Source organism: Apteryx mantelli, chromosome 18 (genome assembly GCF_036417845.1).
Source record: "Apteryx mantelli isolate bAptMan1 chromosome 18, bAptMan1.hap1, whole genome shotgun sequence".
Lineage (NCBI taxonomy): Eukaryota > Metazoa > Chordata > Aves > Apterygiformes > Apterygidae > Apteryx > Apteryx mantelli.
This window is the reverse complement of record NC_089995.1, coordinates 1914485-1927324: the sequence shown is the minus strand read 5'-3', so window position 1 is coordinate 1927324 and position 12840 is coordinate 1914485. Positions and strand designations below refer to the sequence as shown.

Genomic DNA, 12840 nt, shown 5'->3' with positions numbered 1-12840 from the left:
TTGGGTAGCTCCACTGCAGCTGTCCCATCTTAATAGTTGGCAGAGGTTATACCAAACTGAGACCAGAAAGACTACAGAGTCACTGTGGAGATGGTGGAGGTGCTTGCTAGACACATTACTGGACTCATGATTTTGCAAATGCTACTCTTTCCTTGTTTTCAAAACAGCTCAGTCCTACTTCCAGATCCAAGAGGATACCTCAGGGCCGGACCATTCCACCGATGGGACCTGAAACCAAAGTGTATGTGGTCTGGGTTGAACGTTACGATGATATAGGTGTGTAGAACTTTTTATTGTTCACTAATATAGCAGCAGGCAGGAAACAGAGTAAAAACTCAGTTCTGTTTCTTTATAAAAGAATACTAAATTCTTACTTATTTCTGTAACTGACACTTGAAGATTCTAAAGCAGTTCTTTGATATTCAAATGATGGTCCATGGGGTGTGGGTGAACCACTAGCATGTAGTCTAGAGACTTAGTCTTTTAGCTCTGGCAGTACATGTGAAATGTCCTCATGCACCTTCTCCTTAAGCTTAATGCACAAGGCTGTTGTGCACCTCAGGTGAGTTCCTCACAGCTGCTGTCTCCTCAGAATGAAGTTGTTCTTCCTTTAGAAAAATTACTTTCTGTCACTTGTTTTATCTTTGGTCAACAGCTTTTATGCTGAAGGAATCATCTTTTTTGGTTTGATGCCTTTGAAACTTTCTATGTTGTTCTTTCTCATGGGAGAGCTCATTTTTCTGTGCTCAGGGTGCCCATTTGTTTGGATGGTGCTGTGCAGTCCAGGTTCCTTTCTGCACAGCTTTGTTCAGGCAGTGTCATGCTCCTTATGCTAACTTGACGCTTGTCTTAGTTTGGTGTTTGCTCCTTCACTCTTTTGGCTAACCTGGGAGGGATCCAGCTTTGCCCATCGTATTATAGCCATAGCGTGGACAGTGGGCAATTGTCTTTCCAGGCTTGAGGAGTCCTTTGTCCCCAGGAGTTTCTTGCATGCTGGTTCTAAGCCATGTGCCTAGGTTTAGCTTTATGTGAGAGTATGTCTGTATTGGCCTAGCCCAGCAGTATCTAAAATACTGGCCAATAACAGATACTTTTTTCTGTCTTTGATTTTTAATCCTGGTAGTAAAAGTGGACCTTAATTAAGCCCTTAGCTCCTCCCTGAGGGAAGCAACTGAGAGGGGGAGAGATTAGAGGAAGCTTACCATAAAGTCTAGGTCTGAATTTTCTCCGTCCTCACCCAGGACTGACACAAAGACCTTCTTATCCACAGCACATACTGTAGAGGTTTGCCTGGGAGCAGGAGACATCAGTTTGGCAGCATCTCTTTCTTCTTCAAACTCTGGGCCAGAGGGTGTTGCTCTTAAGCGGCTGAGGGAACCTCCCAGAGCTCAGTTCCTGAGCTGGTATCTCTACCCCACATCTCTTGGGTGACAGCTAAAGCCAGCTCACTGTAGAGGCAGTGACTGTGCTTCGCATGCATATTTCTGCTTGGCTGCTGCTTGCAGCAGTTGTGGGAATCTCCCAGAACCATGGGCCTGAAGCTGAAGAAATGAGTCCATGAGCCTCAGTAAACTTGATGGTTGGATTTTTTGAGGGGGATTCTTGAAAGTGGCTTCCAGCCCAGAGGGAATGGGGCTGCTAGTTCTTGTTTCTGCCTTTGTGCTCTTGGTGCGTTTGAATCTGAACAGTGGAAAAACTGTCGCTCTAGAGCCTAGGCTTACACCCCTGTGCCGAGTGCCTGCCCTGGTACTCCTTCATCGGAACATTTGCAGGGTCCTCCATGCTCTCCTTCTGCTAGATCCAAGTTTCATGCACGCTCAGCACCCCCCCTTCTGATGGCAGAAGGTGTTTTCAGGCCTTATACTCGCTCCCCTGCTGGAAGAGGTGTTGGAACTATCCTACCGTCTGAATTGTAATTGTGAATGATTTGTAACATCTCTCTCAGCTCCTGCTCCTAAACAAGTGGATGGGATCTTCCAGGGATCTGAGTTCTTATTTATTCGTCCTGCACCTTCATTATCTAGTCACTTGTCACAAAGTGCAGAGCAGCAGAGTTGTAGGTTATGCTAAGGATCTGCAGAGACTGGATTCAAGGAATGATGCGATATTTGCCAGGGCAAGTTGTTGTTCCCTCGAGAGGCTCCAAGTAACTGTAGATGCGAGCAGCAGTATCGTTTGAAACATTGTTTTGGGGGCTGATTACTTGAAGATAGGAAAGGAAGTTACTTAATAATAATTTGAAAGCTTTTTTGTGTGTGTGAAATACCTCATCTTCTTCCTGCTTTCACTGTCCTTTGGAATCCCTCTGGAGATTGTGACCTTTGGGATTTAGAGAATTGACGGTCTGGAACATGTTACCTAATCTGTCAAGCACAGGATGCATGAGGTCTATGCACTCCATATACTGCTTAAGCTAAAAGAGACTTCAGGGATGTGAGAACATTCATGGTATGAATGCTTGAGGACTGCTGTTTTAACTGGTGATAAAGAATCTTTCTTGGTACAACAAAGAAAATAAACTGGGGTAGTTAAACTTTATTCTATGTATCCTCTTCTTTCAGAAAACTTTCCCCTCCCTGATCTGGTGTCTGAAACTAGCACTGGTGTAGAAACTACAGCAAATAGTAGCACTTCCCTAAGGTAAGACTACTGTTCTCCTTTCTCTTGCTTTTTGCAAACAACAGTTTATGCTACAACTTTAGAAGAAATCATGATTGAGCTTATTTGCATTCTTCAGCTTTCACAGGCAGTTGTCCCCAAAACTCTAGTTATTCTTGTTAAGAAAGACGTATGATTTTCTTCAGCAGATTTTTTTTCAGTTGAAAAATGAAAGGACTTTCCATATCACTGTGATTTAAACATAGATTGAGGAATAGCAAATGTGTAGTTTTTATCTTGAGTTTGTGACCAGCCTCTCTCCTGATTTACTGCCTTGTGAGGTGGTTAATACTGCATACATGTTGTGAGGCTTAAAGTCCTGTCATCTGAACTTTGAAATTCTGTGGTGATAGAAGATCATAAAAACATTATAATTGACATAACTATTCTTCAGTCCAGTGGATGCACACAGGAGTACTGCTGGTTTAGCCACAAGACTTCTTTTTTAGATCCTTAAACACTTAAAGTGGCCATTTTTCATCCATAGGTTAATTGAAATGCTACTATAAAACTGATTTAACAGCCATGCTTTTTTTTCCTTAAGATCTACCACTCCTGAGAAAGAAGTTCCTGTGATCTTCATCCATCCTTTAAACACTGGCTTATTCAGAATAAAACTGCAAGGAGCTGCTGGGAAATTCAATATGGTTATCCCACTGGTGGATGGAATGATAGTCAGTAGGCGAGCTCTTGGTAAGCTAAAGATTTTTAGGAACATGTTGGTTTTTTGTTTTTTGTTTTTTTTCTCCTCTCTCCCCCCTTCTCCTCAAAGGTGGTTCAGTGGTTAGTCTGATCCTTCCCATTTGGTTCTGCTAGCTCTGGCTCATGGAGCGCTGCAGATAGTCTGCCATTAACATTCCTGCCTGTACTCCTGCACCAAAAAGTAAACTGAGATCAACACTCCTTTTGTACTTTGTTGGCGCTATGTGCTTCCATTTTCTGTTACATTATTACAGTGCAATCTGGCTAATCCCAGCAGTATAATGGAGATTAGAGTGAAGAAAAGGTCCTATGATTGCAGTGTGCAGGTAATAATATATCTGAAAAATATATGGTCTGGAACTCTTCATTGAAGAGAATCATTGGGCATGATGGAACAAAATAAAGACATGCTTTTTGCAGCTACGATGAAAGCAGGAACAGCAGAGGGAGCAGCTTGTTGGCATTTAGCTGGCAGCATTGCTCAGATGACTGAGTGGTGGGATATCAGAGCTCCACTGTAATTGTAGTAGGAGTCAAGGAGAGGGCTGAAAGCACTAATGATGGAAGGAAAAGACTGCTATTTAGGTAGAAAGAGAGATAAAAAATGTGACCCTAATGTTGATGCTTGTGAGAGCCCAAGGTGCTAGTGTTACTTCACTACCAGAGGGTACTGCTGAATTTCTGGACTGTGCTGGCATACTCTGTTTGTTCCTTGTGTTTTAGAAGCAGGGTAGTGGTTGAAAGCTACAGGCATTGAGGATTTTTTTAAATGTATTCATTAACTATTTAACCTAATATGCAGGCAAGTGTTGCTGTGTGTTAACAGGTGTATGTGTGGTACCCAGCTTTTCCTATGCTCCTGGACGGGTTAATGTCTTTATCTTGGGTATCTGTGCTATTATAACTTCAATTACTGGAAATCTCACTCCAGGGAAAGCAATTCAGAAAATAAAGTGAAATGAATAAAAAAAACCATAAGAGTACTTCCCCATAACTATAAAACTAGTGTTATAGGGACCTACTGGGGGTGACTTTCAGTTTCTGATTTTGCATGCTTAATTCAGTGATGAGGAAATTGAAACCAGATTGGGCTTTTAAATAACACCTGTGAATTCAGCTGATGACAATGGGCTGTACTAAAAAAGAATCAGGTGCATTTTGCTAGGCTTGTTCTGTTTTTTCCATTACATCAGGAGTAAAACATACTGAAATTCATCCTCTCTCTGAGTTCAGCACATGAGGTTTGCATGTGATCAGGAATCAAGTTGCCTAAACAAGGAAGATAATTTGTTTCTGCCTGTAAAAGTGCTTGGGAAACAGCAAAGGGGTTAGTGGACATTTATTTCATTACAAAGATGCATATAAATTTAATTTCAGAGTGAAAGAGAAGAAAGTCCACTGCCGGCTTTGATTAAATGTGTTGGCTGCTTTGATTCTGAGCTTTCTCCCCCCCCAAACACATCAGTGCAAGTTATGGAAAGGCAATAAGCAGCAGCAAAGCAGCAAGGGGGAGAGAAGCCTCTGTTCCTAGCCACAACCCATAAAGTTTTTCCTGTTCCCCTGTTCAAAGGTTGAACGGCTCTGTCATCCCTGCAATATGTACCTTTTTCTTCCTGTTATCAGTGCTCTGAAGGCTCCCCGGCTTTACTCATTGCCACCTCGGACTTAGCCTGAGCTCTGCAAGTTCTCATGTAGCGTGGCCTCCTGCTGTACTGCTGCAATTCTTGTATTGGCGAGTGGGAGCTGGCATGGGTCGTTTCCCCTCTTAGTGCTCAGGGAGCTTCCCTGGCTCTGGGAAGGCAGAGAGATCTTCCTTCTCCTCCAGCCCACTGCCTGTCCCTTTCTTGCTCGTGTTTCACAGCAAAAAAGGCCTTACAGTTCTGGAGACTGTGATTATCTGCTATTAACTACTCATGAACAAAAGTTCTTGATTTGATGGTGCTGATCATTTTTCTCTAGATTTCTGATGGGGGGCAGAACTCACAACTTCCTTCTGCTGTAAAACCAGCAAAGGGGCATAGAACTGGATTTGCTTAAACTTGATTCCAATTTTGTTTTTGTTTTTTTTAGGTTTTTTAGTGCGGCAGACAGTAATAAATATTTGTCGGAGAAAGAGGCTGGAAAGTGATTCATACAACCCCCCACATGTCCGCCGAAAACAGAAAATAGCAGACATTGTCAATAAATACCGGAACAGGCAGCTGGAGCCAGAATTTTATACCTCACTTTTCCAGGAGGTTGGGCTCAAGAACTGCAACCCCTAGGCCATTATCCTTCCAGGACAATTAGATCAGAGCTTGGTGGCTACAGTAATGAAAACAGTTAAATAACAACGACAAATTTCTTCAGCCCTCCAGCATTCAGGAAATCATATTCTAGTCAGCAGATACCGTGTGAGAGCAATGAGAAATGAATCCAAAACATAGTTGGGATATTGACTTAATTCACCTGCCCTCAAAAGATTACTTAATTCCAGTCTTCCTGGATGCTAGCAACCTAATCTCTTCACCGAATTGTCTATTCCGCACTAATTAGGAATAATAAGTGTCTCATTCTGTGAGAAGAACACAATCAAAACAAAAACATCTCTGCATATAATGATGGAAAATAAAATGCAAGCGAACCTGCCTTCAGACATCTCACTACACCTCTTTGTTAAAGGAGAAAGGAACAGGATCTCTTCTTTAAGGCTGCTATTGAGGAGAGAGTCTGTTTCAGAGCATTAACTATCACCTACAAGGACTTAAGGAGAACTTTTTGACCCCCCCTTCAGTGTTCAACAGAAGAATCTACTTCACTGCCTGGTGGAGGAAAATTGCTCAAAAACATTAGGTCATGAAATTCATAGCCAAGATGCTCTATTTTACAGTTCCCTCCATGGCTGGGAGTGATTCCATCTGCATACAAGCTTTCTGTCATATTGAGAATAAACAGAACAGCTGAAATTACCTGACTTTCAAGAATAAGTTTTTACTAGATAAGTGTTCTTGGTTATGTATAAGCAAGGTCATGACTTCCAGGTCTGTTGCAAAATGTCACACTTAATTTTAGTAGCCTGATTTTTATGCAACTAGTTAATTTATTTTAAAGCGTCTGTATCACCTACTCACCATTTCCATAAAAAGTGTAAACATCACTTGCTTTCCCTCTACTGGATTGAAATTTGAGATTCTAAGGCTGCCTCCTGCCTGATATTTATAGCATAAGCAGTTTTTGTAGCTTCTGCAACACTTTTCAGAAGCTCCTATTAAATGGACTAAAACAAATTGAAAACAATTCAAGAACTCTTCTTTTTCCATTAACTTGCCATTCTAGGAAAGCCCATTGGGAGTTATAATCCAACAGAAAATTAGTTTGAAGCTGCTGTGCATGCTTCTCACTTTCAGCAGCGGTGTTTCCCTTTTATCATAGGTCAGACAGTTTCCTCCAAGCTGGTGGTCTCTCCCTCAGTGTGTTCAGGTAGATATATGGATTATTGGCTTTCACACCAGGTAATATGGGCCAGTGTGGATTTTGTACTCTTTAATCATTGACAGGTTTCTGTTCGAGCTCTCTACTTCCTCTGTGGCCATGCTCCTGTCTGCTGGGTTCACGGTCTACAAGCTGTCCCTCAGGAATCTCTCTTTAAAATGAGGATGCAGAAACTGCATTTTTTTTTTTTTTGAAAGAAGGGTAAGGGGTACTTTCTTTTTTAGATCACTTTTCACATAAGGATGAAGGATGTGCGGGGAGAAGTTTACAACTACAAATTTAATAATGGAAATATAAAAGCTGTAGTGGGCATTGACAGTCTTGGGAGCGCGTTCAGACTCCTAACACAATCTTTGCTTGTGTTGCAGTAATGAATCATCACTGGATACTCCCATGTAGATGCGGTTTGTGATCATTGGTGGTAATGTGTTTTTTTCCTTCCAATAAATAGGTAATATAAGAGTATGGATTTAAGTAGGAGTTTGAGGAGCTCCTCAGAGAGGAGGGAGTGTTTACAGAGGCTTTTTAATACGAATCACGGTAATGCCTGACATTCATTTAATTTTGATACTTCAAAGTTACTTTTTGCAACAGCTCTGACTTGAAAGGGTCTTAACTGTCTCATTACAACTAACCTACGAAGGACAGGTACCCTGCTCCTAACTTTTCATGTATTTTTTCACAAAGAATTAATGGAAACACAAGCCCCTAAAAATCCATATGAAAGGACTTCCAGGATGTGAACCAAAGGGGTTTTAGGTGGTAGATGTGCTTGTTGCAGGGGGCAAGCATACTAACCTCTCTACTCAGGAGCTCTGGATTTTCATCCAGATGAATCACATGTGGAAAAATGAAACCACATAATGAAAACCATTGTAGAAGTAAGCATGATGGCTGGCCCATGTTGATGTGATGCCCAGGTTTCAAATGGCAGGAGGGGCTGCAAGTCAGTCCTGGGGTGTATTGGCAAAGCTGTGAAGGGTAACTTATGCAGCTTCATTTCCCTGCTAAACTCTTGCCAATATCAATTTAATGCACGGACACTAAATTTACCCACATTTTCTGTGTACCTATTGGATCTAATTAATGGCCAAACACTTTAGTCCACTGATTTAAAAGGCATGTTCAATGCATGTGTAATAAAAATAAACATACTGAGCAATCAAGTGTCTGCACATGTTCAATAACTTGAACAACACATACCATAGCTATGAGTGTATATGTTATATGCAAAGTCATTGGTTTATATACTAATGAGCAGCAAAAGATGCTTCTTTCAGGTATTCAGATACAAAGTCTGTAACATAAAGGCTTATATACTGAGAGGAACCCTGGATATTTTCCACAAAGTCCATGGTAGCCAAATGGATTGCCTGGAAATTTTACTTTTTTAAAAAGACCTACACTTGGATGAAGAATAGTTCTTAGGTATATTTGCATATTTCATCTAAAACATAAATAAGGCACCCACTTGAGTAGTAATAATAATGAAAATAATGCAACTTTTCAGAAATTTTGAAAGAAGTTAACTTCTGTGCACGTTGTTGCTATGTCTATCCCATAGCCTGAGGTGAGGAATAGGGCTTATAACTTGCTTAATATAGCCTTAATTTGATTTTTAAAATCAGCTGTTTAACATGTTGCACATTAGTGGTATGACCTGGCTATTAGTTGCATTTTTTTGCTGTCTAGGAAGGTGCACATTCAAGAAAGTCACAGTTTAGTATAAAATAGTCGTGATTCCGAAATGTGTTGTCATCCCATTTGGTTTGGATGAAAGTTGCAGTAGTAAGCGCCTGTCTTGGCAGAAACGTGCCATCAGAATGTATCTGCAAGGAGTGTCCCTTATTCCCCAGCACGCAGAGAGATGTTTGCTGACTTCTTCATAAAATGGAAAACGCAGCTTGAGATTGGAATCCTTGCCCTGTCAGAGTTAGTGGCCAAACTCCTCTGGCTTCAGTCAGTCCAAGACACAACCTTGAGCTGTTTCCCAAAAGGATTAGAGCAAATAAGAGATTTCTCGGTCATGATCACAAGAACACTTTACAGTCAAGAATCCAGTTTTTTTTTTTTTTTTTTTTTTGTACCACAGACTGATGTATTGAGTTTTCAACTTTACAACTTGTGTGGCTTGTTTTTGCGTTCTCATTCATCCAAGATGATGAATATTGACCACTTTCTTTGTGTGTAGTGTGATATTAGTCTAGACTTTGACACGTAATGTAGTGCTACAAAATCTGAGTTACAAATATTACATAACTAAACTGAGACTTTCTCTTTTTACATAATAAGGACATTCTCTTTGTGTTCATAATTCTGTTTTAAATGACAGCATCCTTTTAATGGTGCATTAGATCATGGCGGGGGGTAACATTGTCACCTTGTTAAACACAGTATTGAAATTACAGAAATTTTAGTATCTTAATAAAGACTCTCTTTTTTTAAAAGCATCTTTCTTAAAGGTACTCTAAAACTGGCTTTGCAAATTTACAGCAAACACTAAATGGGTCCGTGGAAAATAAGGTCTCCATGGATAGCGACATGTGCGTGAAGGCTATAGGGAAGAGCTAGCCGCTCGCTGCTTGACTGACTATGCGTACTGGTTTCTCAATAGGTGACTGCATATCTTTCATGCAAGGTTCTGCATGCCTAGCCCAGAAGGACAATAGAACTAAATTTCAATCTAATAGAAATGGTTAGATGTGATTTAATGATTGCATAATTGAGTGATGTCTTTGAAGGAAAACATATAGACATTTTTTACATGGATTTTAGCAGGAGCAATTTGAAATGAGAATGCCAGATATCATGTGCTTCAAATCATGTACAATTTGTATGAATTTCTGTATGTTGCCAAGACATGATCTTTTTGTTCTTATTGTATTTTTCTGTAAATATTCCTGGCGCTAAGTTGTAAAGTAAAGGCAAAATGTAAATATGAAGATGTGAACTATGTTCCCTTGTCTCTAGTACTTTATCTCTTATTTGTTTAGGGAAGGCACACAAAGGCTTGTTTGTATTTATGCCAATTCTTTGTCCAGGAGAAACACATCAAATATTGAATGTAACACAGTTAGTCCAATAAATTTTAAAGATTCTTATCTAGTAACTTTGTAGTTATCAATTCTTAATATTTTTCAGTTCTTTTTGATTGAAATTCTCAAACAATATAGAAGTTTCCTAGGGAAACAGCAGTCCGATGTAAAATAAGTTTGCACCCTCTACTGCAGAAATTAGCTATGGCTACAGTGCATGAACATATACTTAAGGAAATCAAGTTTCACCTCAGTTGAGGGGCTCCTGCAACACAAATGTTCTCCATCTGCTGCATGCCATGCTTGCTATCACCGGTGTAGGTTTACCTGCTCTACAGCAGGCTTTTCCGATTTACATTGCTAGCAGGTCTTGGAAAGTTGATACAACAAAGGATTCCTGTTAAAATGTAGAGCAGAATTCTGTACTGCATTTGGTTTGCAAATATTACAGAGACAGCTTTTATTTTTGTGCAAATTGAGGATAAAAAACTTGACATCTCAGTTGTTTAGATTTGGACAGAAGTTACCTGGCAGGTTGGTTGAGAGAACAGGTTACAGCAGCTCTGCTGGGGGGAAGAGTCCTGGGTCCTTACAGTGATGTGACAGCCTGCAAAGGCAGTGCGTGCAGTAAGCTCTCAGGAGTTAGTTAGAAAAAGCTTCAGCAAACCATTGATAGAAATTAGGTTGTCATTGCTCCTTCAGGGTCAGAACTGGGAGCCAAAGCGGTGCCAATCAACCGTGGTTAGAATCTTCCCTGGGGAATTAATAAAATACAACGTGAGCTCTAGTTTACCTCAGGTACCCTGAAAGTCAGGGCTGTGGCGTTTGGTCTAGCGGAAACCTATCTGCATGTTTCAGTGCTTCTCTACCACTGTACCGGGTGGTCATACCTGGTACTACCCTCTGTTGTAAGTGAAATATCACACCAAGAGCAGCTCTCAATACAAATTGCTGCCTTTGAGACTTTACCCTTTCATGAAATGTCCACAAGTGGATTTATTTAAGGCCCAGAACAAAATATCAAAATGGCCCTTCCAGAAACCTCCAAAGTGGCAACACAAAAACTTTTCTTCTGCCAGAGCTGTTTGTGATAAGCAAATGGTACAAAGCTGGGAGCTGTGGCTGATACTCCAGAGGATCACGCTGCCATACAGAGGGGCCTCAACAGGCTGGAGAAATGGGCAGAGAGGAACCTCATGAAGTTCAACAAAGGCAAGTGCAGAGTCCTAGGGAGGAATAACCCCATGCACCAGCACAGGCTGGGGACTGACCTGCTGGAAAGCAGCTCTGTGGGGAAGGACCTGAGGGTCCTGGTGGACAACAAGTTGACCATGAGCCAGCAATGTGCCCTGTGGCCAAGAAGGCCAATGGTATCCTGGGCTGCATTAGGCAGAGCATTGCCAGCAGGTCAAGGGAGGTGATCCTTCCCCTCTGCTCAGCACTGCTGAGTCCACATCTGAAGTACTGTACACAGTTCTGGGCTCCCCAGGACGAGAGAGACATGGATTTACTGGAGCAAGTCCAGCGACATGCTGCAAAGATGGTTAAAGGACTGGAGCTTCTCTCATACAAAGAAAGGCTGAGAGAGCTGGGATAGTTTAGCCTGGAAAGGAGAAGGCTCAGGGATGATCTTATCAATGTGTATAAATATCTGATGAGAAGATGGACCCAGACTCTTCTCAGTGGTGCCCAATGACAGGAAGAGAGGAAACTCTGTCTGGACACAAGAAAACACTCCTTTACTGTGAGGGTGGTCGAACACGGGAACAGGTGGCAGCAGCTGAACAGGCTGCCCAGCATGGAGTGGAGTGGCATGGAGTCTCCATCCATGGAGATTATTCAAAAGCCATCTGGATATGGTCCTGGGCCACCTGCTCTAGGTGACCCTGTTTAAGTTGGGGGTGGGGGAGTAGACTAGGTGATCTCCAGTGGTCCCTTCCAACCCCAACTATTCTGTGATTCTGTGGTAACCTTAAAAGGTCCGTCCCTGCCCTTGAGCGCTCCGCCCGAGTTTCTTATCAAATCACTTCCAGGAAAGATTGGGGAAGGTCCCATGCTGATTTCTGAACAATCATGGAAATGAGCATTAAATGCATCTTTATTTGTTGTCCGAAAGTGTAGGGTCGTAGCTGAGAGACGGTTTTCTGTGGCCATTTTTGAAGATCTGATGCTTTCTCACTTCCAGCAAGTAAAGGAAAAGGTACTAGGCAGAACAGTCTGTCCCTCTCCCATGTGGCCAAGGAACCTTTGCTGTCCTTGCTGCACTGTCCTGCCTGCTGCTCCTGGCTTGCCATTGACCAGTTCTCCTGGGGACCTCTTCAGATTGCTTTCCTGTTGGCCTTTCCCCCTTTTTTTTTCAGCGTGCAGTTTCTGGCCAGTGTGTGATGCTGGCTGTTAGAGCAGGTTTCGGTAGCATTTACACGCTTGAGGCTGCAGTTTCTGGGTGAAAGGCAGATGCAGGAGGGTTTGTGTCCCACAGTCACAAATGCGCACACACAGTCTGGGAGCCTGTCAGCACCTTGTGCTTTCTGCACTGGACATGTTCACCTCGCATAGGTGCGTATACAGCATGCTTCGATCATCACAATTTTGATAAACTAGATCTACTAATCTCCTTAAGCTGTTCTCTGATTGACAGGCTTTTTGATTCTTCATGCTATTCTCTGACTATTCCCTAATATTTTAACAGTTATTTAATGCATGACCACAAAACTAGCTATTATTCTACTCGTTATCTTATGTTTCTAAGGGCAAATGTGGAACTGCTCAGTGCTAGCATACATAAGCTGTGCTGGCTCTGTGCTGCCATGCCAGGAGCTGCTGTTCAGCCAGATGTCTGCTCTGCTTTGAAAATCCTTTCCTTTGCTACTGTTCTCATAACAGAGGTTTTTGGCCCAAAGTTTCCTACATTCTTTGTTCCTGAATATATGAACTTGCATTTGGCTGCATTGAAATTCAGGTAGTTTAGACGGCA

At 41.8% G+C, this 12840-nt stretch overlaps 1 protein-coding gene across 5 annotated transcripts in view; it reads left to right on the top strand.

Moving 5' to 3' along the window:
• RALGAPB (Ral GTPase activating protein non-catalytic subunit beta) overlaps window positions 1-9940 on the top strand; it is a 77008-nt gene extending 67068 nt beyond the window's left edge. For 4 of the 5 annotated variants that reach the window (XM_067308047.1, XM_067308044.1, XM_067308046.1 and 1 more), the window contains 4 exons: window positions 168-276; window positions 2562-2640; window positions 3203-3351; window positions 5431-9940. In XM_067308047.1, the coding sequence (XP_067164148.1) occupies window positions 168-276; window positions 2562-2640; window positions 3203-3351; window positions 5431-5624 (531 nt within the window). In that variant the 3' untranslated portion in view covers window positions 5625-9940. Of the gene's footprint in view, window positions 1-167; window positions 277-2561; window positions 2641-3202; window positions 3352-3614; window positions 3681-5430 lie in introns of those variants that run through there. The other variant, XM_067308048.1, reaches the window with a different exon arrangement.
• Window positions 9941-12840: the final 2900 nt, after the last annotated feature.